The sequence below is a fragment of the Gekko japonicus genome, unplaced genomic scaffold (genome assembly GCF_001447785.1).
Source record: "Gekko japonicus isolate JY-2015 unplaced genomic scaffold, Gekko_japonicus_V1.1 scaffold1233, whole genome shotgun sequence".
In the NCBI taxonomy this organism is placed as follows: Eukaryota; Metazoa; Chordata; class Lepidosauria; order Squamata; family Gekkonidae; genus Gekko; species Gekko japonicus.
Window position 1 is genome coordinate 461,777 of NW_015167087.1, and position 21,887 is coordinate 483,663.

At 40.2% G+C, this 21,887-nt stretch overlaps 1 protein-coding gene across 1 annotated transcript in view; it reads left to right on the plus strand.

Annotated features, from left to right (window-relative positions):
* NSMAF (neutral sphingomyelinase activation associated factor) overlaps positions 1–21,495 on the plus strand; it is a 55,868-nt gene extending 34,373 nt beyond the window's left edge. The window contains exons 14-31 of the mRNA XM_015412859.1: positions 2,122–2,201; positions 2,571–2,661; positions 2,749–2,812; positions 2,913–2,964; positions 4,329–4,449; positions 4,557–4,688; positions 6,592–6,634; positions 7,833–7,996; positions 8,522–8,630; positions 8,977–9,035; positions 10,462–10,529; positions 11,235–11,302; positions 12,124–12,247; positions 14,464–14,544; positions 15,977–16,127; positions 18,250–18,352; positions 20,591–20,700; positions 21,160–21,495. Coding sequence (XP_015268345.1) covers positions 2,122–2,201; positions 2,571–2,661; positions 2,749–2,812; positions 2,913–2,964; positions 4,329–4,449; positions 4,557–4,688; positions 6,592–6,634; positions 7,833–7,996; positions 8,522–8,630; positions 8,977–9,035; positions 10,462–10,529; positions 11,235–11,302; positions 12,124–12,247; positions 14,464–14,544; positions 15,977–16,127; positions 18,250–18,352; positions 20,591–20,700; positions 21,160–21,254 — 1,715 coding nt within the window. The 3' untranslated portion in view covers positions 21,255–21,495. The remainder of the gene's footprint in view (positions 1–2,121; positions 2,202–2,570; positions 2,662–2,748; positions 2,813–2,912; positions 2,965–4,328; positions 4,450–4,556; positions 4,689–6,591; positions 6,635–7,832; positions 7,997–8,521; positions 8,631–8,976; positions 9,036–10,461; positions 10,530–11,234; positions 11,303–12,123; positions 12,248–14,463; positions 14,545–15,976; positions 16,128–18,249; positions 18,353–20,590; positions 20,701–21,159) is intronic.
* The last annotated feature ends 392 nt before the right edge of the window (positions 21,496–21,887 follow it).

Below are 21,887 nucleotides of genomic sequence, written 5' to 3' on the forward strand. Positions count from 1 at the left end.
GGCTTACATCAACAAGAATAAACATTTCTAACCCCTTCATTTCATATTTTCTTATAAAAGTTCATTTCTCTCTTATATGGTATCCCTTTGCTACAACATATAAATAACCTAATTAACCTATAAGCAATCATAATTAAACACCCATTACTACACATACCTTAATTTTGGTTACACTTTTTATCATTTCCCCCCCAAATAGATCTATAACCTAAATACCAATCATAATTAAACACCCATTACCACCACACATCTTAATTTTAACTACACTTTTTATTCTAATTGTTCCTATTCATCTTAATTAAAGTTCTCATAGCTTTCCAAATCATAATACTTATTTTTACCAATTATCTCCAATTTATTCCTTATTGGGTATATAAAAATCAAAACAACTTTCTTTCTTCTCTAATCTCTCTCAGACATTAGTTATCTCTAATTATTCTTCCTTTATTACCATTTCTTCCAACATTCTACAAAACAAACAAACAAAAACTTGCTTCTATATTTTCCACGTATATAAAGTCAAATTAAAAAAAGGAAAAAAACTAAAGATACCATAATAACTGGTTTTTAAACAAAACAGAAAGGGAAAAAAATAGACAGTTTTTCCAGTTTAAGCCTATGACAGCAAAGTTAAGCATCTTCATACAACTTGATTTTTTTTTCCTATGGACCAGTAATTTGTTTTTTTTTTTGTTTCAATGAATCCACCTGTCTTTTCTCTCTGTATGTGTGAAAATTTACTCTTGACCTCCCCATTCTATGGTTCAGCCATGCCATATCCAGCACTTTGTTTGGAGTTCTAAATTTCCACGTGTGACATTTTCTTCTCTTTCTTCCAGTTTTCTCCCTTTGAGTCTTTTTTTGGGGGGGGAGTAAATCTGTTTTTAAATAGGGTGGCCTCTTTGTTTTCTTTTCCTCTTCTGTACTTAACGGCAACTGGATATCAGCAATCGCCTCTTCAGAGAAGCATGCCTGTATTTCCACAACAGACTGTGTATCCTGCGCCAATTCACCCTCGTTATCCATGTCCAATTGGTCATTCTGTGGCTTTTCAAAAAATTTTGCACAAGCTTCTTGAATGCCTTTTTGTATTCCTTCTTTTAACAGCTTCAAGAACTGCTCTACAGTCAATTCATTTACTAGTATGTTATCATCAAGCTCATCCTCCTCGTTTCCCTCCGCAGGCGCCATTTTTACTACGTAGTTGGTTTTATTCTATTACTCAGCTTTTAATAACCATCTAGGATGTCCAATATGTTGTCAGTCCGTATCAGCAAAATTTTATAATCCCGAAAAAAAACCCAAGAATCCATTAAATATTTCCCCCTTTTCTCCTCTGGCTGCTGCTCTCCTGTATTTGGGGTATACAATTTTGGGATAGCCTTATCTGAGGTCTTCTTCATTATCAACTTTAAGAATATGCGTACTCACAAGATCCCAGTGTTACTATAGACATTGTTTTTCCACTATAAATTAAAATGGAGGTCGCTGCTAGGCAAAACATAAAGCCATGTTTTGCTCCATCCATCGTTCCAGCTTCGGGGCAATAGCTGCCACATCCCTGTGTTGCCAAGTGCCGGGGGGGGCGAAATGAGCCCCCTACGACTCGTCCCCTCTCCAGGGGGTCGAGCGGCACCCACCCGAGTTCGAGGGGCTCCAAAGAACAGATGAGGAGCGGGCGGCTCAGGAGAGCCCCAAAAAGCCGCACCGTGTCACAGCGCCGTACCGGAAGTTGTCGGTTTGGCATACTCTCAGTCGAGGTCATTGGTCCCCTTCCCTGCCTCATTGTTTATGTGTTGTTTTGAATTAATAATTTTTAATTGTTCATATGTGTTAATGTTTTTATGTGTGTCATCTTCAGGACCCTGATAGGGTAGAAAGGTGGCAAAAATGTTTTAAATAAAATAATGTAATTAGTAGATAAAATAATATTTGCAAGTGCTGGTTAAAGAGCCAAGGGCCAATGGAAAAAGAATAAGAGCTGTCTCAGATCTGTCATAATAGTTCTTGCCCAAACATGCTGGAAAATGGGAATATTCCGTGTAATATGGTTACATTGTAGCTACTATTATAATGTACAAAAAGGCCTTTTATTTTTAAAGAAACCGTTCTTTTATGTAGATTTGACGAAGCCTGAAACTTTTCGAGACCTTAGTAAGCCAATAGGTGCACTAAATAAAGAGCGACTAGAACGATTACAGGTATGTAGATAAAGGAATTTCGTACTTTTATATAATGCAATTTTCAAAAAATAAGACATTTTGGGTGGTGGGAGCATCGATATAACATTTTGTTTGTTTGAATTGGGTGATAAATATAGCCCATCATTGAACACTTCCTTTTGCCTGCTGTACAGATGCCGTGCCAATATATTAAAGTAACATAGCAACTTTTGGAACTATCGCCTATAATGATCCACAGTTCACATTCTAAAAAGTCACTGGATTGGAAGAGTATTTACAAAATTATGGCACTGCTAAATTGTAATAAAATTGACTGTTCAACTACATCTCATTTGAGTATGGGAAAATATTAGCACTGAGTTTTCTTTCATTTTTTTATATTGGCAGGAGCGCTATCGGGAAATGCCAGAGCCAAAGTTTATGTATGGCAGCCATTATTCTTCCCCCGGTTATGTTCTGTTTTATCTCGTCAGAGTTGGTAAGACACCCACAGAGGTTTTCCTCGGCATGTAGTAATGAAGCTTGATTAATCGTAGGTGACATCTGACCTCTCTTGTTTCCGCAGCACCAGAATACATGCTTTGCTTACAAAATGGAAAGTTTGATCATCCTGACAGAATGTTCAACAGGTTTTTTGATTATTGCTACTTGTTTCACTTTATTTTGCTGCATACTGCAGAATCTCACTGAAAACTTAGAATAGTGCCTCTTTGTTTGTTTGTTCTCCAGTATTGCAGAAACCTGGAAGAACTGCTTGGTTGGGGCAACGGACTTCAAAGAGGTAACAGCATGCTTTCACTTCAGCCCATACCTATTGGCTGCATTTATTTTGTTCGTCTCCTGAGGTACTAATACTAAAGAAGCACAGAAAAACTTGGCAGCAGTCCCAAATGACCTGTAAGTTTCTCTGACATTGCCTGTCTCTTGTGCTGGTAATAGGTCCAGGTGATAGGTCCAGGAATACATCTGAGCAGTATTCACCATCCCTCATGCCCCGTGAGCAGAATTTCACATTACTAGTGTTAACAAGATGCTTTCAAAAATGACATGTTGCTTTTGAGTTTTCTACTGTAAAACATGGCAAAACTTCTGCTGTACTCTATATTGTATAGCTCTCCATTCCCACCCCCAGCCCCCGCAGATAGTTAAGCAGAGCAATGAACTGAAGCAATTATATGTCATCATTTTTGTAACCTGTATGTTGGATTCTTAATGAATATTAAAACTTGGTTTAGTCCTTTCTAGCATTTTTATTGCTCATAGAGTCCACTTTCCTGCCTCTCCTTATCCTGCTGTAGCCTTTTGTACTACTGAAGATTAGTTGACCTCCAGGAACTGTGGAGGGGGGGGGGTTGGTAAAATTCTACCTTCACTCCTTATTTCTTGGCAGAAGAGCCCTGCCTGCAAACATCATGGTTAGATTTAAACCAATAGATTTTCTTGCAGTTGGCTTGAACTTCAAATATAACTTGGTACCAATTTGTTGACTTGAGTTGAAAGTCCGTTCATTTGAAACAAATGAAATTTATTTCCAAGACAGTATACTCTCAGCCAAAACTGAAATGTTGTTTTCTACTGTACAACTGCTCTGACTGTTCTAGTTGTGTTAGACAGTGTTCACAATTTGTGTTAGACAGTGGTGGCTTACAATTGTATGTTAACCATTCAATGTGTTAGAGAGTGTGCACAATTTGAGATGTGTATTCAATGTATTTAATCATGTGCAACAGTTAATCCTTGTTAGTCTCTTTCCCATAGTGATTTAGGAATATTGATAAATGTTCATAAGTTTGTTATTATGGCAATCTATAAAACTGGACTGTACACAGTAATCTTCAGGAAACTATTGGCACTTGAGGGCCAAGAAGGGCCCTCTGCTGGCCTTTCGACCCCCTGTAGCATCACTACTTTCATGGCAGGAGAAGTATCAATGTGATTTGTCTCTATGAAGGGGTCAGATCCTCCTTCCCTACCCACAGCAACTGTTTTTGCTTTCTTCTTCTGCTGGAGAAACAGTATACAGTTGTTGTACAAATGGCAGGAAAAGGTGTGATTGTTCGCACTGAGTGGCATATTTTGTGTGTGTCCCCCAAACCCTGGATCTGCCTATACCATTTCCCATACTCTTTAAATTATTTCCTCCAGCTAATTCCTGAATTCTATGAAAATGATTCCAGTTTCCTAGTGAATAATCTTAATCTGGACCTCGGCAGGACCCAAGGAGGAAAGATGGTTGAAAATGTAGAACTTCCCCCGTGGGCATCAGGTATATGGAGTCCTAGTTGACTAAATAGACTGAGTTCTGTAGTGGTACTTGGCCTTCATTCTGTTCAGAGGCTTCTTGTTTTTACCCTCTGGTGTCCTCTGTCTCAGATGCTGATGACTTTCTTCAGAAGAGCCGAGATGCTTTAGAAAGCCAATACGTGTCAGAGCATCTGCACGAATGGATTGACTTAGTGTTTGGCTACAAACAGAAGGGAAATGAAGCTGTTGCAGCCCAGAATGGTAAACTCAAAATTTTTAAAGCATTGACTACAAAAGCAAATTTATGTTCTGTGGCAATTCCATCAACTTCCTGTTATATAGGCACATCTTTCTTTTTTGAGTATAGAGTGTTTTATGTCATAGTGATTGCTCTTCTGTATCTAAGTTATGGGCATGATCATACTTTAAAGTCTCACTGAAGTCAAAGAGAAGTAAACACATGATTAAATGTCTTCCAATGAAATTAGTGGGACTTCCAATGCTTAACTTTCATGGAGTATAATTTAAAAAAACAAAACAAAGATGCAGAAATTATTAGAGAAATATTAAAATGTCTTGCCTCCATCTCCATTAAAAATTTGGGTATATGAAAAGTGTGACATAGAAGTTGAAATAGCAAGAAAAGAGACTGTAAATATTTATGTATTTAGAATATTTCTGTGCTATCTCTTCAGAGCCCTGCTTGAGGTGGCTTACAATTGAAAATCATGGTGTATAAAACACAAGCAACTTTTTTAAAAAGCTGTTGCACATAAACAATATAAAAACTATTTGTAAACAGAAGCAGACCATTAAAAAGATAAGATGAAATCCACAATTAGAAATGTTTGTTAGTCGGTGTCTAAAAGTAAGTAAAGTAGGCTGTTACCATGAGAGCCGGATTGTATGGGAGGGGATGGTTCTTCATGTACCCTGGTACAAAGCTATTTAGGGCTTTAAAGGTAAGAACCAGCCCTTTGAATTGTGTGTGGAAACAAATGAATAGCGAGTGCAAAACTTTCAGTACAGGGGTGATATGATCCCTGTAACCAATCTCTGGCAGTGTAGCCTGGCCACCACATTTTGGACCAGTTGAAGATTCTGAACAATTTTCAAAGGCAGCACCACACAGAGCAATCTAATTAGAACTTTGTTTAAAGACAACATAGAATACCTTGCAAATGGGAAGGTTTGACATTTGACTTTTGTAATTGACATCTTAATCAGAATATGCTTATAGGCACTTTGACTCAAGCATTTCCATAAATTTTATGTCCTGTGAAATAAAATTGCAATTAAAAAAATTAAAATTACATTTGATTAGGGCCAGATCCTGATCTTCAGGGGGAAATTCCAAGGAGTGATTACTTATTGTGGAATGGAACCCATAGTTGATAAGATGTTTGCTGTATGTTGCTGGTTTCGTTCAGTCAACTTTCTTGTGGGACATAAGCTGTCTGCATACAGTGGCTACATATGTACAGCAAATGCTTAAACAAATCAACCCATTGTGTGCAGAGCATGTCTGTTCTGAACTCATGGTGGTTATCCCTGCAGATGATTTCATGTGAAAGCCTCAGATGCTTATAACATGTATCAATCTAGAGGAGTTTTTGAAAAACCTTCAAATGCATAAATGATTGCCCAAAGACCAATGAGCTGTTGTTATCTATCCCAGACATAACATGCTGAGAAATAATAGGCTTCAGTTACCAGAATTATTTTTCTTGGTGGTTGGCAGAACTTGAGAGGAGCAGGAATAGGTTTTACCCAAAAATTATTATACGCAAATTATTGAGTGAGTTTAGGTGGATTAGATTTCCGAGGAGTGAGTGAATTGTCCTTTTACCAGGGCAGCTGGGTAAGATTTCTGCTTCTGAAAAAGGGCTAGATGTTTTGACCTGAAAGATCTCTTCCTGCTCTATTTCTGTAGCTTTTTACTGAATTGGAATTATTGTAATATATAGTCTAGGGTACATGAAAAAAGGGTTGTGAGCTTACATATCTGTTTGTAAATTAAACAAAAACTAAGTTGCAGAAATTGATACCATCTACAGCCAGGCTAGATATTACTCAAAATAATGTCAGTGTGGAAATCGCACAGTATTTTAGTATTACAGCAGGACTCTGTAATAATATATAACATTCTTATATCTTTTTTTAGTATTTCATCCATTAACATATGAAGGAGGAGTTGATTTGAACAGGTAATGAATGCCACTAAAAGGGGAAGAAGGCAATTTATTTAGGAGGATACTGAAGCAGTACAATGGTTCTGCTTTGCTTCTGATACCCTTTATCCATGAGCCTGGAGAGAATGGGGCTTGTGCAGTTCAGAATATCAGAAGGAGCTCCATAGCATTCCCAGACACTTGATGGGATGCCCTGTTATTATGGCACTGGGGCATCTCATGCAGCTTGGAGAAATAAGGGGGGGCCCCTGGAAATCTGGAGTAACAAGAAGTGAAACACGAGCCCCATTGAATTTTCTGAACTACACTGCTGTTCCCATAAATTATTAACCTGATATATAAACAGGAAGAAGATGATGAGGGGGTGGGAGGAGTGCACACATTAAAACATAAGAGCACCGGATCAAGTTCAAGGTTTTGGTTTTGACCTTTAAGGCCCTTAGCGGTCAGGAACCTACATTCCTTCAGGACTGCCTCTCCCAGTATGTCCCTGGAAGAGCATTATGCCCAGGGAATAAGAACTTGCTGGTGGTCCCCGGCCCGAGGGAGGTCTGGCTGTCCTGGTGGAACGCTCTGCCGGGAGACATCCGTGCCCTGCGGGAGCTGGTACCTTTCTGTATGCAAGGCAGAGATGTTCCGCTGGGCCTTTGGCTGAGGACAGCAACGGGACTTCTTCTGGCATTCTCATATAATTCACCATTCCTCATAACCCCTTTCCACAGTGAGGCTGGGGAATTAGGATTTCTCCACCATCTTATATATTGTACATTTACTGTTTTTACCTACTGTTATTTATTGGATTGTTCTAATTTGGTTTTGTATTGAGATTGTATATTATTTGTTGTAAGCCCCTGCTTGTAGGGAAGGGCAGCCTAGTAAATTGAATTAAATAAATAAATCAATGATAAATAAGTAATTAGAAATTTCAAATAAAAATGTAGCTGTGTAAGTGTGCAAGGTAGGAGATAAGCAGTACTGTTGAATTCGTATATGCATTGGCAGTGTTGGCTAAACTAGCGGAGAAAATGCATGTCTTAATTGGTCTAAAAACTGCTTGATGATTCAGTTCAAGGATCCCCGGCAGCAGGGCTGAAAACCTGTATGTGAAAACCTTGAAGCGCTGCTGTCAGTCATAATATACAAGGCTAATGGCTCCCACTTGGTATAAAACAGCTTTATCATCTTTTTTTATTGTATCTTTTCCTTCTTGAAGAATTATGGACCCAAATGAAAGAGTAGCACTGCTGACACAAATCTTAGAGTTTGGACAGACTCCTAAACAGCTGTTTATAACACCTCACCCTCAGAGGATAGTCCCCAAATTCAAAAGTTTGTCTCGTGCATCCAGCCGCAGCATCTCTGTGACAGAGTCACCAGGTAAATTGGTAGTCCTGCATATTACTAGTAGTTTCGAGTACTTGATCTTTCAAATGATTTAACATTATTGTTTTGTCCCATCAAGAAATTTTCAATTGCCAAGGACTCAATGATATCTTAAAGTGTTTCGTTTCCCTTGCTAGAAAAATATAGTGGTACTTTGTGATGGGAAGATAGAAAGACCTAGGAAGAATCATGGACACTATTAGCTCTTTACAGGACAATTGCATGTACCAGCTTTTTCTCTACTTTTCATCTGCTTTAACATCCTGGTCTTGGTCATCCATGTTTCAGCATATCTGTCAGTTACTCCTGGATCTTGATGGGTTGTCATAAAATGGTACATGCAATGTAGTCATAAAAGGCTCAAGGGAAAAAAATCTTATAAGCACAAATGTGACGTGAAGGAAAAACGCAGCAGAGGGCTGTGTTTCCCATCTGTCTTCAGCTTCTTCAGTTAGGTTAAATTATACGAATCGTAACTTTGCAGCCCTTTCTATTACTCGTTTTTCCCATTTGCTTTAGTCTCCCCTGGTGAAGAGTCTTTTGAAGATCTAACAGAAGAAAGCATAACTCTTGCCTGGAACAGTATTACCAAATTGAAACTAGAGGAGGGACACAAGATTCACAAAGGGTAAGTAAGCTGAGAAACAGGTGGAAGGGAGGCCGGCATGCCAGCCTCTGTTGCTGGTAGCACATGTACACCCTTCATGGACAAAGAAAAAGTATAGTCCTTCAACTGGATCGGGATTGGTGTGTGTGTGTGGGGGGGGGGATTGACTTTATAGGATCAAGATATATAACCCAGGCCTCAACTAGAAAGTTCTGGTGACTACAGCAGTTTTTGGAGCAGATACCACCATTGACACATGGAGGGTATCTTGTGGTATAGGATAACCCTAAACCTTCTGGAATTAAATTAAATTTGGACTTCTAGATGTTAACCAAACATTCTGTACACAATATTGTTGTTTCAACAGGGCAGTTACTGGAATTGCAGTCTCTTCCAACAAGTCTTCCATTTTTTCTACATCTCAAGGTAGGCTAATGTTACCTTCAGAAGTATGAAAAGTGTTCAGAGGCACTATCATCTGTGTATAGATTGCTTTTAAATTGCCTTAGAATTGACTCTGCGTAGCCCCGTGAATATGTATAAGCAGGAACACAAACTGTTCATGAATACATCTGAATATTTTATTAATTTAGCTTTCAGCTGTGTTCTCAGGAAACTTGAGGCCTCTTCATGCGTGCTGCAGTTCTCTGGCAAAGTAGGGAAGGTGCACAGTAGGCACAGGATACATTTTCCTGAGAATCTCTCCCTCTCTCTTTTTTTAAGTAAGAAAGCTTCTAGACCTCACAACTGTGGCGATATACTCAGGAAGCCTATCAGGGATGCCTGTTGCAATCTTAGACTAGAAAACAGCCCTTTCAGCAATGGTGATGGAACTTCAGTTCCCTGAATAGTTTATACCCTTCCCCATGATCAGTCAAATAGACAAAATAAAACAAAATGTCATAGTGTTATGCAAACTGAACAGATTTGCATAATTTATATCACTTCTCTGTTGCAGTTTGGATTGTGAAATATCAGCTTGTCTGCAGTGCTCAGTTTTCCCTGTAATAGTCAGCTGCAGCAAATGTGGCTGTGGCACATATCCTAAGGCACTCTGTGCAAACTGAAAGTGTGCCCTAGAATATAGCCAGAATCTTCTCTTATCCTTTGGGATTCCCCAGAAATGTTTGCATTCATCAGCAGACAGATCCATGTACCTGGCTGCACAGAGTTTGAAGTTCACAGGCTTCAAAATAAGGCAGTGAGTTCCTTTCCCCATTGTCTTCCTATCCAGCAGTGTATTTGGATAATCTGAATATTCAGTAGTTCCTATAGTTCATTATGCCTAGTGTGTAGCTTTACTGATGTCAGCTAGAATCAAGAAGTCTACTTGTATGGCACCTGCAGAAAAGCTTTTTTCTTTGCATGAATAAACTGCAGTCAGACATTGTGGGAAGAAAATAAAGTCTAATCCAGAAATCTTGTTCTATATGTGCTGAATATTCCACAGACAGTAATCTCCATGCGTAGTTGATTCTTTCCTCTGCCCCATGCACAAATCATTTCCTTGTACTAGCAGTTGAGCATCTGCATAGAGGAGTGCACAAGCCAGGGCTTTCTTTCTGGGGGAATGCACGGGAACGGAGTCTCAGAACATTTTCGACAAAATACTTTTTTAAATGTTTAAAAATTCATGAGTTTTCAGTATACAGATTGAGAACTTCATTTCCTTCTTGAGCGTTCCAGCACCTCTCTTTATCCCCCCCCCCCCAAAAAGCCCTGGCACAAGCTGTAATGTTTCTTCTGCTGGTCAATATGTTTTTGGATCCCGGTGGGTTTGGAAAGTCAAATCTAGCAACCACTGATCACATTGATTTACTTTTCATTATTCTTCCCTCAAAATTTGTGTTAGATTCAACCTTGAAGATGTTTTCTGCCGAATCAAAAATGCTCCAGAGGAGTGTGTCCTTCTCAAGCATGGTCAGTCTTTCAGACCTGTATTATTCTGAGTTAGAGTTTGACCTGCTGAAACATCTCTGTCAAGAAAAAAAAAACTATATACAGCACAGTGTATCACTTATAAAGAGAGCCACTGAGCTGTAGTATTTGACCTGTTTACTGCTATGTAGACTGCTAATATAAATGGCACAGATGGCTCTAGGGCAAAAGGACTGGCCCTTTTTTGCCAAGAAAGTTGTTCTTTAAGCTCCTGTGCAGCCAGTACAGAACAATGAGAATAAAAAAGCCTTAAGCCTCCTTGCTGGCCTCTTGTCAAACAACAAAAAGATTTTGTTCAAAGCTCTAGCCTGCCCTGCAGAACCCCAGTAATCTCAGCTGGCTAACTGAATTAGTTAAAGAACATATTACCTAGGCTGATTTAGCTTTCTCTTTGTTTTGTGCACGTAAGAACATACGAAAGCACAGAATGTATTTTCTTTGGAGTAACTTAAAGTATAATAACAGAGGTCTTTCTGCTCTGCACAGGGCAGCCTTCATCTTCTGTTGCTATGTTGTCCGTAGCATACTTCAAGGCAACAAGATTTCTCCTGTATAGGTGAAAGACTTGTTGCCGGAGCATGAGCTTATAGGATGCAAAGTGCTTGCAATAAAATCTGCTTTCTTCAGAACCTATTCTTGTGTACCTATCATCATACTGAACACGATCTTGTCTGCCTTTTGTCACAGGCTTTGTCATCCTGTCTAATTCTTCCAGGGGATACCACTGTCATATGTTCTTCATGGGACAACAATATGTATGTAACCACTTTAAATTTAGTGGTATTAAGAGTTTCCTTTCTGTATATAGTAAAAGCTTTGTTGTCCGGCACTCATGGGGAATGGGGGTTGCCAAGTTAACCACATGTGCCAAATACTCTAGCTTATTTTTCTGCCCCATCATCCACCCAGAGGAATGCACAGCAACCAAACCTACCCCACTGGCAGTGCTCCCTCTAAGCTGTGGAGTCTTGTGAGCAAAAATTCTACTTTGTGAGCTACTGGCATTAAAGTTGTGAGCAAGTGATCTGGCTGCTGCATAAATTAATTTGCTCTGGAGCCATTCTCCCTGAGCTGAGACAAAAATCTGTGAGCTAGAGGCTAAAAAAACTGTGAGCTGGCTCACGCTAACTCAGCTTAGAGGGAACACTGCCCACCGGGACCTTTCCTTTGCGCAACAAAGCCTTCCTACGCAGCAAGCCTGCTGCCTGGGAGCTCTCCAGCAGGTTGAGGGATAAGGAAGCACTCAAAGATGGTGTCAGCTGGCAGTTTCGGCTTTCAGGAGTCCAGCAACAGCCAGAGGCATCAAGCTGGCCAGCTGGAGAGGTGGCTCGCGCATGCAAAAAGATTCAGGGTTATAGTGGCTGAGAGGGAGGAGCTTCTTCTCTGGGCAGTGCTGGTTAAGTGAGTGATCTAGATAAACAAGTGCCGGATAACAAAGCTTTTACTTTATTAGAACTACTATTTGAAAATCAGAGCTTCAAATTAATTGAAGCTTATAAAATTAGCTTTCTGAAACTAGTATGGAAAATATTTTCATCTCTTTGTAATACTTTTTCCTGTTATACTTTTCTGTTAGCTATTTCTACTCAATTGCCTTCGGAAGACGACAGGACACCTTAATAGGCCACGATGATGCTGTCAGCAAGATCTGCTGGCACAATGATCACTTATATTCTGCATCTTGGGATTCGACTGTTAAAGTATGTACATTTCTTCATGTGATATGAGTTTGTAATAGTGAAAGCAATGGCCTAAACCTACAGAGCCTGTGTAGCATTGTCTCTTCTGAGGAAGGACTGCTGATTATCCTATTCTGGAAACTACATGGTCTGTGACTTTACACAAAGGAAGCCCTTTCTCATCAGATGCAGCTATATAATCAGTCTTTTATTTGTATGTATGAAAATTATTTGAGCAGACAGATCCATGGTGGTTGCTTCCTGCAGTGTTTGTAATGTATTGGCCAGTTAGATACATAAATTGCCTCCAAGCTGTGCGTAGAGGTTCCCATATAATACCACGACTAGACATTCCTCATGGTGGGTAGCAGTGTTCCCTCTAAGCTATGGAGTCTTCGGGTCTATACAGTGGGAAACCATTCACATGGCAAGCCATTCTTCACATTGTAGGCGGGCAGAAGCTTTTCAGGCAGACTCCATATAATGTATAGGCCTGCCAGTGCATGCATATCATACTTGTGCACAGTATTCCCTCTAAGCTGAGTTAGTGTGAGCTAGCTCACAGCTTTTTAGTCTCCGGCTCACACATTTTTGTCTGAGCTCACGGAAGATGGCTCCAGAGCAAACTAATTTATAGAGTAGCCAAATCTCTTGCTCACAACTTTACTACCAGTAGCTCACAAAGTAGAATTTTTGCTCACAAGACTCCACAGCTTAGAGGGAACATTGCTTGTGCATTGGCAGTAGTATATGTATACTGTTAGGTACCCATGGCCATGATCTGTGGATAGCTAAATTTGTGGATCAGGACCACATGGAAGCTGAACAGTTCTGTACACTTGGGGGACTCCACAGGTGTGCAGAAAAAACTGAAATCTTTAAAAAAATTCATGGGGGGGGGTTAAATCCCCCCCCCAAAATAAAAAGCATTGTCTGAGGCCCTTTTCAGGGCCCAGCTTCAGCAGTGGGGAATGCTGGGAGGTGCTCTGGGCCCAGTCATGGCAACAGGGAACACTGGGAAGAGGCTCCAGGCCTTGCTGCCTCCGTGAGCTGCTCTAGGCTTGGAGTAGCTCCCAGGAACCACCACCACTGCCAGCTAAAAGGTAGAGGAAAAGAAGCAGGGGGAAAGAGAAAGAAGGGGGAACTGGCTTGGGAGGGCGAAAGGGAAAGATTGGGGGCATTAGCTTGGGGAAGGAGAAAGAAGGGGGGATGGGATTGGCTTGGATTAGAGTCCGCACACTTAACCACTACAAACTGGCTCTCCACTGTCTTGTGAGCAAAGATTCTACTTTGTGAGCTACTGGCATTAAAGTTGTGAGCAAGGGATTTGGCTACTGCATAAATTAGTTTGCTCTGGAGCCATCCTTCCTGAGCTAAGACAAAAATGTGTGAGCCGGGGGCTAAAAACCTGAGCTAGCTCACACTAATTCAACTTAGAGGGAACACTGGGGGGTCGGTTGACAGATAAGGGGAGGGAGGAATATTGTTTCCTTACCTCTTCTTCCTTCTCTGACAAAGAGGGGAAAGGGATGCATTTTCTCTGCAAGTTTCTTGCGGGTCCCCACTCTTACCTATTCAGAATGGAGGTGCTAGAGCTCGGTGGTGGATGCCGGCAGCTGCACCGGGCACAGCCTCAGCATAAAATAACACTGGCAGCTTCACCAGCCCGGCTGCGGTGGCAGAGGCCACACAGGGACAGGGTCACAATGGAGGAGGGACACCCAGGAGTCACTGTGGCTCAGTAGTGGTGGAGGAGGAGGACTCCTGGCAGCTACTGCAGCCTAACCACAATGGTGGAGAATGTCTGGCAGCTGTGCCAGCCCAGCAGCAGCAGAGGAGAATGCTGGTAGTTATGCCAGGCTGAGCAGCGGCAGGGGAGGATACCTGGCTCATTTCCCACCACCACCAAGTCTCCCCCTGAGTCATAAGGGGGATTGCTCCCGCAAGTATTGCGGGTCCCCATTTTTGTAATACAATTTGAGAGAATAGTATTTAAGCCTAAAACGAAGTCCTACTATGGCAGAAACACATACACACAAGTTCTCTGGGTGGAAGTACCTTCTGTAAGCAGAAAAGGTTAGGATCTAAGCCTCCCCCCCGGTGAAGAAACTAAATTGTTCTAAATTAACTTCAACTTCCAGGAAACATACAAGGTAATTCAAAAAAAAAAGCAGATATGAATGAAAAGGAAACTTATGTCAGTCCCTTGTAGAACAACCCAGATATTTTTGTTCCAGGTGTGGCACTGTGTCCCTGAAGAATTGTTGGGCACTAAGAAACATTTTGAATTGGTTGCTGAGTTGGAACATGATGTTAGTGTGAGTATAATAGTGTGTGTGTGTGCACTGCTGTAGATCCAACCCAAAAATATTAGCTAAAGAGCAGACAGTGACCTATACATTATCTGAAACCTCTTACTGTGGCACAAAGAACTGATTACTGTGTATACACATTCGATGAAATTGACAAATGGTGGCTGTCATGTCAATCATAGAATGTTTTTCAAAGTAAAATATGAGAACTAACGGACTGTAATATATCAGTTTGTTTTGCTTGTAATTAAGAGTGTGTTGATAATTTAGACTCTGGGGTGGATCCACTGTTTCTGTTCCACTAACAATGGAGGCTTCCTTCAATGCAAGAAACATCGCAGTGACAGGATGCTTTTTGTATCGGAGAAAGGCTCCCCTAGTGCAAGAATAGAAGTGCTGGATCTGTGCCCCAGCTTCTTATTTTGTGTGCCTGTACTTTATATGTACATGTCAAAGAATGTAGTGTTTAGTGCGTCTTTAAAAATGAAATCTTCTGCACAAGTAGAAGAGGGAGAAAGTTGGTGTGAAGGTGTATTTTATATAGCCACGAACTTCGGAGGTCATAACTGCAAATGGCAGTATACAAATATTTTAAGTGACTCTTTAAAGAGAAACAAGTATGCCTTTAGTGGTCAGTAGGTCTTATAAATGTGCTCATTTTTGTTTCATGCACTGGAAAGAAACAGAAAAACTTAAAAACATAAAATTAATAACCTAGTTATTATAAGTTTCTGCTGTTCGTTTTTTGCTGTAGAAATAAGTACATGGTCAGATTGCTAAAATATTGATGTGTAACATAATGGAAAATCTTTAATGCTATACTACTTCCACTGAGGACTACATGGAAGACTTTGGCTCATCAGCTTCCAGTTAATGTTCAGATGAAAGCATTTGAATTGAATGAATTGAATTTATTACAGTGCATAGCCAGCAATGAAAGCATTTGATAGGCCAATCCCAAAGGAGTAAGTCCAGGGACAACTAGATTGTTTTATGAATTCTTTACTATGCAGTGGAGTGGGTGCCTCCTGATATTGAAGAGAAGAAGAGAAGTGATTGGATTTATACCCCGCCCTTCACTCAGAGTCCCAGGGTGCTTTACAATCTCCTTTCCCTTCCCCTCCCCACAACAAACACCCTGTGAGGTACTTGGTACTATTGCCATTTCTGTAATTCTATCCTGCCCAGATACAATGTGAACAGGATAGATTTCACCTAGTGCCTAATAAAAGATAACAGGGCAGAGTATGTTCGGAAAAACAGTTTGTAACAACAATTTATGTAGTGAAACGTTGGCATTCAAGAGGATAGATGTCAATAAATGCTAATTTTCATGGGAAATGACCATTTACTAGATGCTAAGTTGTTGTTTTTTTAAAGAATGCTTGTCTGAATGATGAGTAAAGATGTAATATGTAATATGTATTTAAATATCTAGGTAAATACAATCCACTTGAATGATGTACATACTCTGCTAGCATCAGGAACCAAAGAAGGCACCATTAGTATCTGGGATATTACTACTGCTACAATGTTGCATCAGCTTTCCTGCCATGTAGGGACTGTCTTTGATGCTGCGTTTAGTCCCGGTATGTTTTATTAAAGCACCGTCTTCTAAAACAATTCAGTCTGTCTCCTCATAACTTGCAGTCCCTAACTTAATCCTGAATCAGAGAGGGAGTAACCAACCTGAGTGTGTCAAGAAATAGTAGGAAAAAATACCCTGGCATCTTCAGTTAAGTGGCGGTTTGAGGGGGACATTTCCTTGCCTAAAACGCTGGAAAGCTGCTCACATTGAGCTACATGGGCCAAGGCTTTGACTTGATATGAATCAGCTTTATCTGTTTTATAACCATATCTCTTAGCTTGAGTTCAGAGACCATATCTTCCCATTAAAGAAGGCCCATTACAGTTTAAAGGGACTGTGTGCCACAACAGCTGAAAGCCAAGCACAAGTTGGTCCTTTCTCTCCCTCCCTCCCTGTTCCTGTGCCACCCAAAAATTCTTTAAATTCTAGAAGATGAAATTAGTATTATTCAGGGAATCTGGGGAGTGTTTCAGATATCCGTGAGCCAACCCAGAACAGCTAATTTGAGGGTTAATCGCAGTCTGACTATACCTAAATGTATCCCCTAGTACAGGGGGCTGCAGTCTTTTTCAGGCTGTAGGCACATTTGAAACATTGAAAGGGTGGTGGGCACAGCTGCAAAATGTCTACCACAAGAGACAGGGCTCTTTTTGTAGAAAAAGCCCAGCAGGAACTCATTAGCATAATAGGCCACACCCAACACCAGAAACTCATTAGCATATTAGGCCACACCCCTGCCAGCACAGCTCATTAGCACGTTAGGACGCACCCCCATGTTACCAGAAGTGTGGTTATCCAGCCACACCCACCTTTTGCTTATTATTCTGTTTACCTTGTTTGTTGTCAAAACCCAGGGCTTTTTTTGTAGCAGGAACTCCTTTGCATGTTAGGCCACACACCCCTAACGTAGCCAATCCTAATGAGTTCCTGCTGTTGGGTGTGGCCTATTATGCTAATGAGTTCCTGCTGGGCGTGGCCAACTTGAGAGCCAGCCGGAACTCCGTTCCTGTGCGTTCCTGCCCAAAAATAGCCCTGACGAGAGATGGAGTCAGCCACAAAATGGCAGCTGCAGTAGGCGGAGCCAACCACCAAATGTCAGTGACTCTGATAGTAGTTCTTCATCATTTCAGACAGAAACTCTGTTTAGCAGGATGTCTTTTAAAGGTAACATATTGTTTAAAATATTTTCTTGCACACACAAAATAACACATAATGAGCTAAGAAACCTTCATTGGCAGTATCTGTCTTCATTTTACAAGTATCTAACACACTTATCCAAAAGGAGGAAAAATGTTTCTCCTGGCTTCTTCTGTGTAACAGCAGTTGGTGCTAAAGGGCTGGCAAGACTCATTGAACATGTGATGTGTATAGTAAGAGATTCTGGCCAGATTTTGATAGGAACATAAATTATGTTGTTATCAATTTCCATCTGAATTATAAAAATATATTCAAATTAGAAAGATCTAATGACTTCAGTAGAAGTTCCACTTAGGTACTTACTTTAAGTATCTTAGCCATGTTGACCTATCCTGTTTAGTCAGAAGGAAATTCCATGGTGTTTTTTTTAAAATATTTATTTATTTCATTAAGTTTATGAATCGCCAGCCCTGCAAGCAGGCTCTAGGTGATGTACAGCTTTATACAACATTTAAAATACAGTCAGTATATATAATCAACAGTAAATCAGTACTTAAAACCGATCCAAGATAGCAATATAATAATCCCCCTTTACCGGCCACACCACTGTCCCTATCACTCTACTGTTTGCACAGGTAAAGCACATAAAGCCACCATCATCATCATACCATAAACATCAGAAATTCCAAAGCCCCACACATCCCCACCCACTTTCTAAAAACATTTGGCGGGTACCAAGAAAGGTGTTGGTGGGAGCATGGTGCCCATAAGCACCCTGTTGGGGAGCACTGCCAAGGGGAGACCTTCCCTTCTGACTGGATTTGCTTCCTTGACAATCACATTCAAATGCATAAGGGAAATTTCTTCATTCTTTTAAAATTAGTGTGCTTCACGTGTTAACATTTATGCCCTATAGCCTCTATACTATTTTTCTGTTTGTAAAGTATGTCTGAATACAATATATAGCATAATTGTCTTGTTTATAGATAGCCGGCACCTGTTAAGCACAGGAGAAGACGGCTACTTCAAAGTGACAGATGTGCAAACTGGAATGATTATCTCTTCCATGGCCTCAGAGCAGCCACAAAGGTAAAGCTGTGATATCAAAAAACAAAACAAATTTATTCACAGCAAAAAGCCAGCACTCTAATACAGTAGTCAAACTAAATTTGTCAGAATTCATAAAACCACAAGCATAAATGAAATACATAAAATGAAAATATCAAATAGCGCATGCAAGTAAAACATGTTAAATCCTATAACAAATTACATCTATTCACCTTTCACTAGCAGCTTTCTAGTCCTTACAGCTAACAAGTCAAATCTGGCAAGTTTAGCTGTAACCTCAGGGTGCCTACTTTCTAGAAGGTTCTTCGGTAATTGCATCTTTTGACTAGTTAAGGATAGAGTAGTTGTAGAGAGTGAGAAAATATAACGAAAGTGGCTATATGCCCTGCAGTCATATATAATGTGCATTAAAGTTTCAATTCCATCATTGCAACAGGGACATATACGATCAGCAAGGAGTTTTTTATTAAACCTCCCCTCTGTAACCGCTGAAAGGAGCGCATCCCATCTGATGAGGGTAAACGTTCCCCTCATGATTTTCTTGATAAAAAAGACAGGGCATAGGCACTACCTTATACAGTGGTTCTAAGAGGGCTCACCATTTGCATTAGCTATTAAGATCCTCCTGTCTAGCTGTGTCCTGGATTCTCTGTCTCACTAACTCTCTCACTTTGTTGTATGTGAGAGAGCTAAGAAATTGTTTTGAGAGGCCAAAGTGAGAAAGTTTTTTTCAGTGGCCCTTAGCCAAGGCGGGACAAAGGTATCCTGGAAAATTACACTTGCCCAACCCTCTAGGAAAAAGTGAAAGTTCAATATTGAATGGCCAACATCCAAAGCCTGGCCTCTACTGGGATCATGCCTGTTTCTATACTGATCAAGGCATTTGAAGTACCAGGGAGGACTTGGAGGACTGTTCTCAGAAACTTAGATTGAACAGCCTCCAGTTTTTTAAAATCTGAAGTGATATTAAAAGGGGCACCAAAGGTGAGTTGGCTGAGAGATTTGGCCTTGAACAAATGGAGGGCTTCTATTATGCATTTACCCCCTTTGTGCCAATAAAATTTCTGGATAGCCCCAGCACGCCTGCTGGCCTTTAGTGTTACCGTGCTTATATTGCTAGATCTTGAGCCATTTTCCTGGAACAAACACCCCAGATAGTTAAAACTAGAAACCTGTTCTACAGAGGAAGAATTTAGAGTACAGTGATAAGATTTTGGTGACCTTTTAGCAAAAACCATTACCTTGGTTTTGGAGTAATTTATCTCTAAACTATTGTCATGGCAATATTCAGAAAATAATGTAAGTGCTCTTCTAAGGCCTATAGGTGTTTTTGACAGAAGAACCACATCATCAGCATATAGAACACCAACATGTTTGTTACCAAGTTTTGGAGGATGACACTCCTGCTTGTTAATGTAAACCACCAGGTTGTTAATATAAAAGTTAAAAAGAAGAGGGGCCAAAAGACAACCCTGTTTGATCTATCAGGTCCCCTTGGGGGATATATTTTAACCTTATCAAAGTCTGATTATAAAGGACCTGGATAAGAAAGAGTAGGTGCCTGCCGATGTTTTAGAGCTTAATTTATCCCATAAAATAACTCTACTGTGCTGAAGGCTGATTTAAGGTCAAGAAAGGTCACATAAAGGGATACACTTAAGAACATAAGAACATAAGAGATGCCAACCGATGTTTTAGAGCTTAATTTATCCCATAAAATAACTCTACTGTGCTGAAGGCTGATTTAAGGTCAAGAAAGGCCACATAAAGGGATACACGTGACTTAGATTTGGCAATCAGGTGGTCCAAAATCATATAGTGATCTAATGTACTGCAACCTTTTCTAAATCCACCTTGTTCGTCCACCATACAGAAATCATTTTCTAACCAGTCTCTGAATTTCCATAATAGATGTTTTGCATAAAGTTTGCTCACTATGCTGAGCAAGCTTATGGGTCTGTAATTATTAGGGTCTCCTTTATTGCCTTTCATGTACAGTGAAGCGATTATGCCAGTCCCCCAATCCTATGCTGTGGTATTAATGTTTTGGAAGGAATTTCTGAACAGAATTATATGTTGGCCTAACAATGGTGGGATATCTCCTTAACGGCAAATGTCGTGAGAAATTGTAAGAGTAGTGTGTGCAAACATAATATACCTGGAACATTTGCCAGGCTTAAAAATGTATAATGTGTGGAGAGAGAAAATTAGTTATATAATCTCTTTATTCCCATGTGCTTTCCAAAACTGGTTTTACAGATGTTTCAAGTGGGATGGCAATACTATCTTATCAGGAAGTCAATCTGGAGAATTAATGGTTTGGGATATAGTTGGAGGGAAAATAGTAGAAAGAATCAAAGGACATACAGGTATGTTCTCATTTATTGATTTTAGTGAAAGCTTTTGTAATACTGAATGACTAACGACCTAAATTTAATGCTTATTGTACAGTGAATAAGTGGGTAGAAGTTGAACTTGAATTAGCTCATTTTGCTTTAAAAGGGACTTATGGGAAGGGGCCCACTAACTTTGTCTTCTAGAACCTAGTGGGATCCATTGCAGGTTGTGTGTGGTTTGGACGATGGCTTTTGATCATTTTCAATAGTTGCTGGCTTATGAAAAATGATTTTACATCTAAAACCTATAATCTAGAAACAGTCCCACTGCAATAAAAGGGAGTTTATTCAGCTGCTCCTAACCTTCTTCGGACAAGCCTTTGGATGTAAAATGTATTTCAGTGGAATGTACTTTGCAATGTTAGCACTAAATCAAGTATATTCAGACAATCAAAAAATAACTCATTTATTGGCTAAATCTCTCCTCTTTAGGTCCGGTGACATCTATGTGGATGAATGAGCAATGTAACAATATTATCACTGGAGGGGAGGACAAACAAATCATGTTCTGGAAACAGCAGTACTAAGTGCCTTTCCTCAAATTGTACATGGGCTTCCAATATATTTTAAACCAAACTTTTAAATGGATCTTATCCATATGTAATCAAGCCTGTAGAGGTTCAGACCAAGTGTTTCTGGCCTCTAGCTTATGTTCTATAAATTATTGAGTGTCTGCCTATAATATGCACATGTATTTCTGTATATCATTGCAGCTTGAAATGCTTTTCCAAATAATTCAGATGAAAATAAAGACTTATTTTTGGTAAAGGTGTCAATTTGCAGTCATGGTGACATGTTTAGCATTTGTATTTATCCACATCTTAGTGGAGGTAAGCAGTCTCAGTGCTCTGTGCTTTTAAAGGTTCTGTTAAACCCACGAACATTGTTGCTTTCACTGTATGCAGTCTAATGGGCTGCATTTGAAGGCATCCCTGTGGCTATGAGGATGCCACTGCTATTTGAAAATAATATTAAAATGCTGTGAGGGCAGACTGGGCCTGCAGCATGGCAGGCTGAGGTGCCCTTGCTCCCTGCAGCTTATAAATGACTGTACACTGGAACAGTTAGTGACAGCGCCAACGAGAGGGGTAGTGATCTTGGGCTTGGTTCTGAGCAGTGCCCAAGACCTGGAGAGATGTAGAGGTTGTTGCACCAATTGG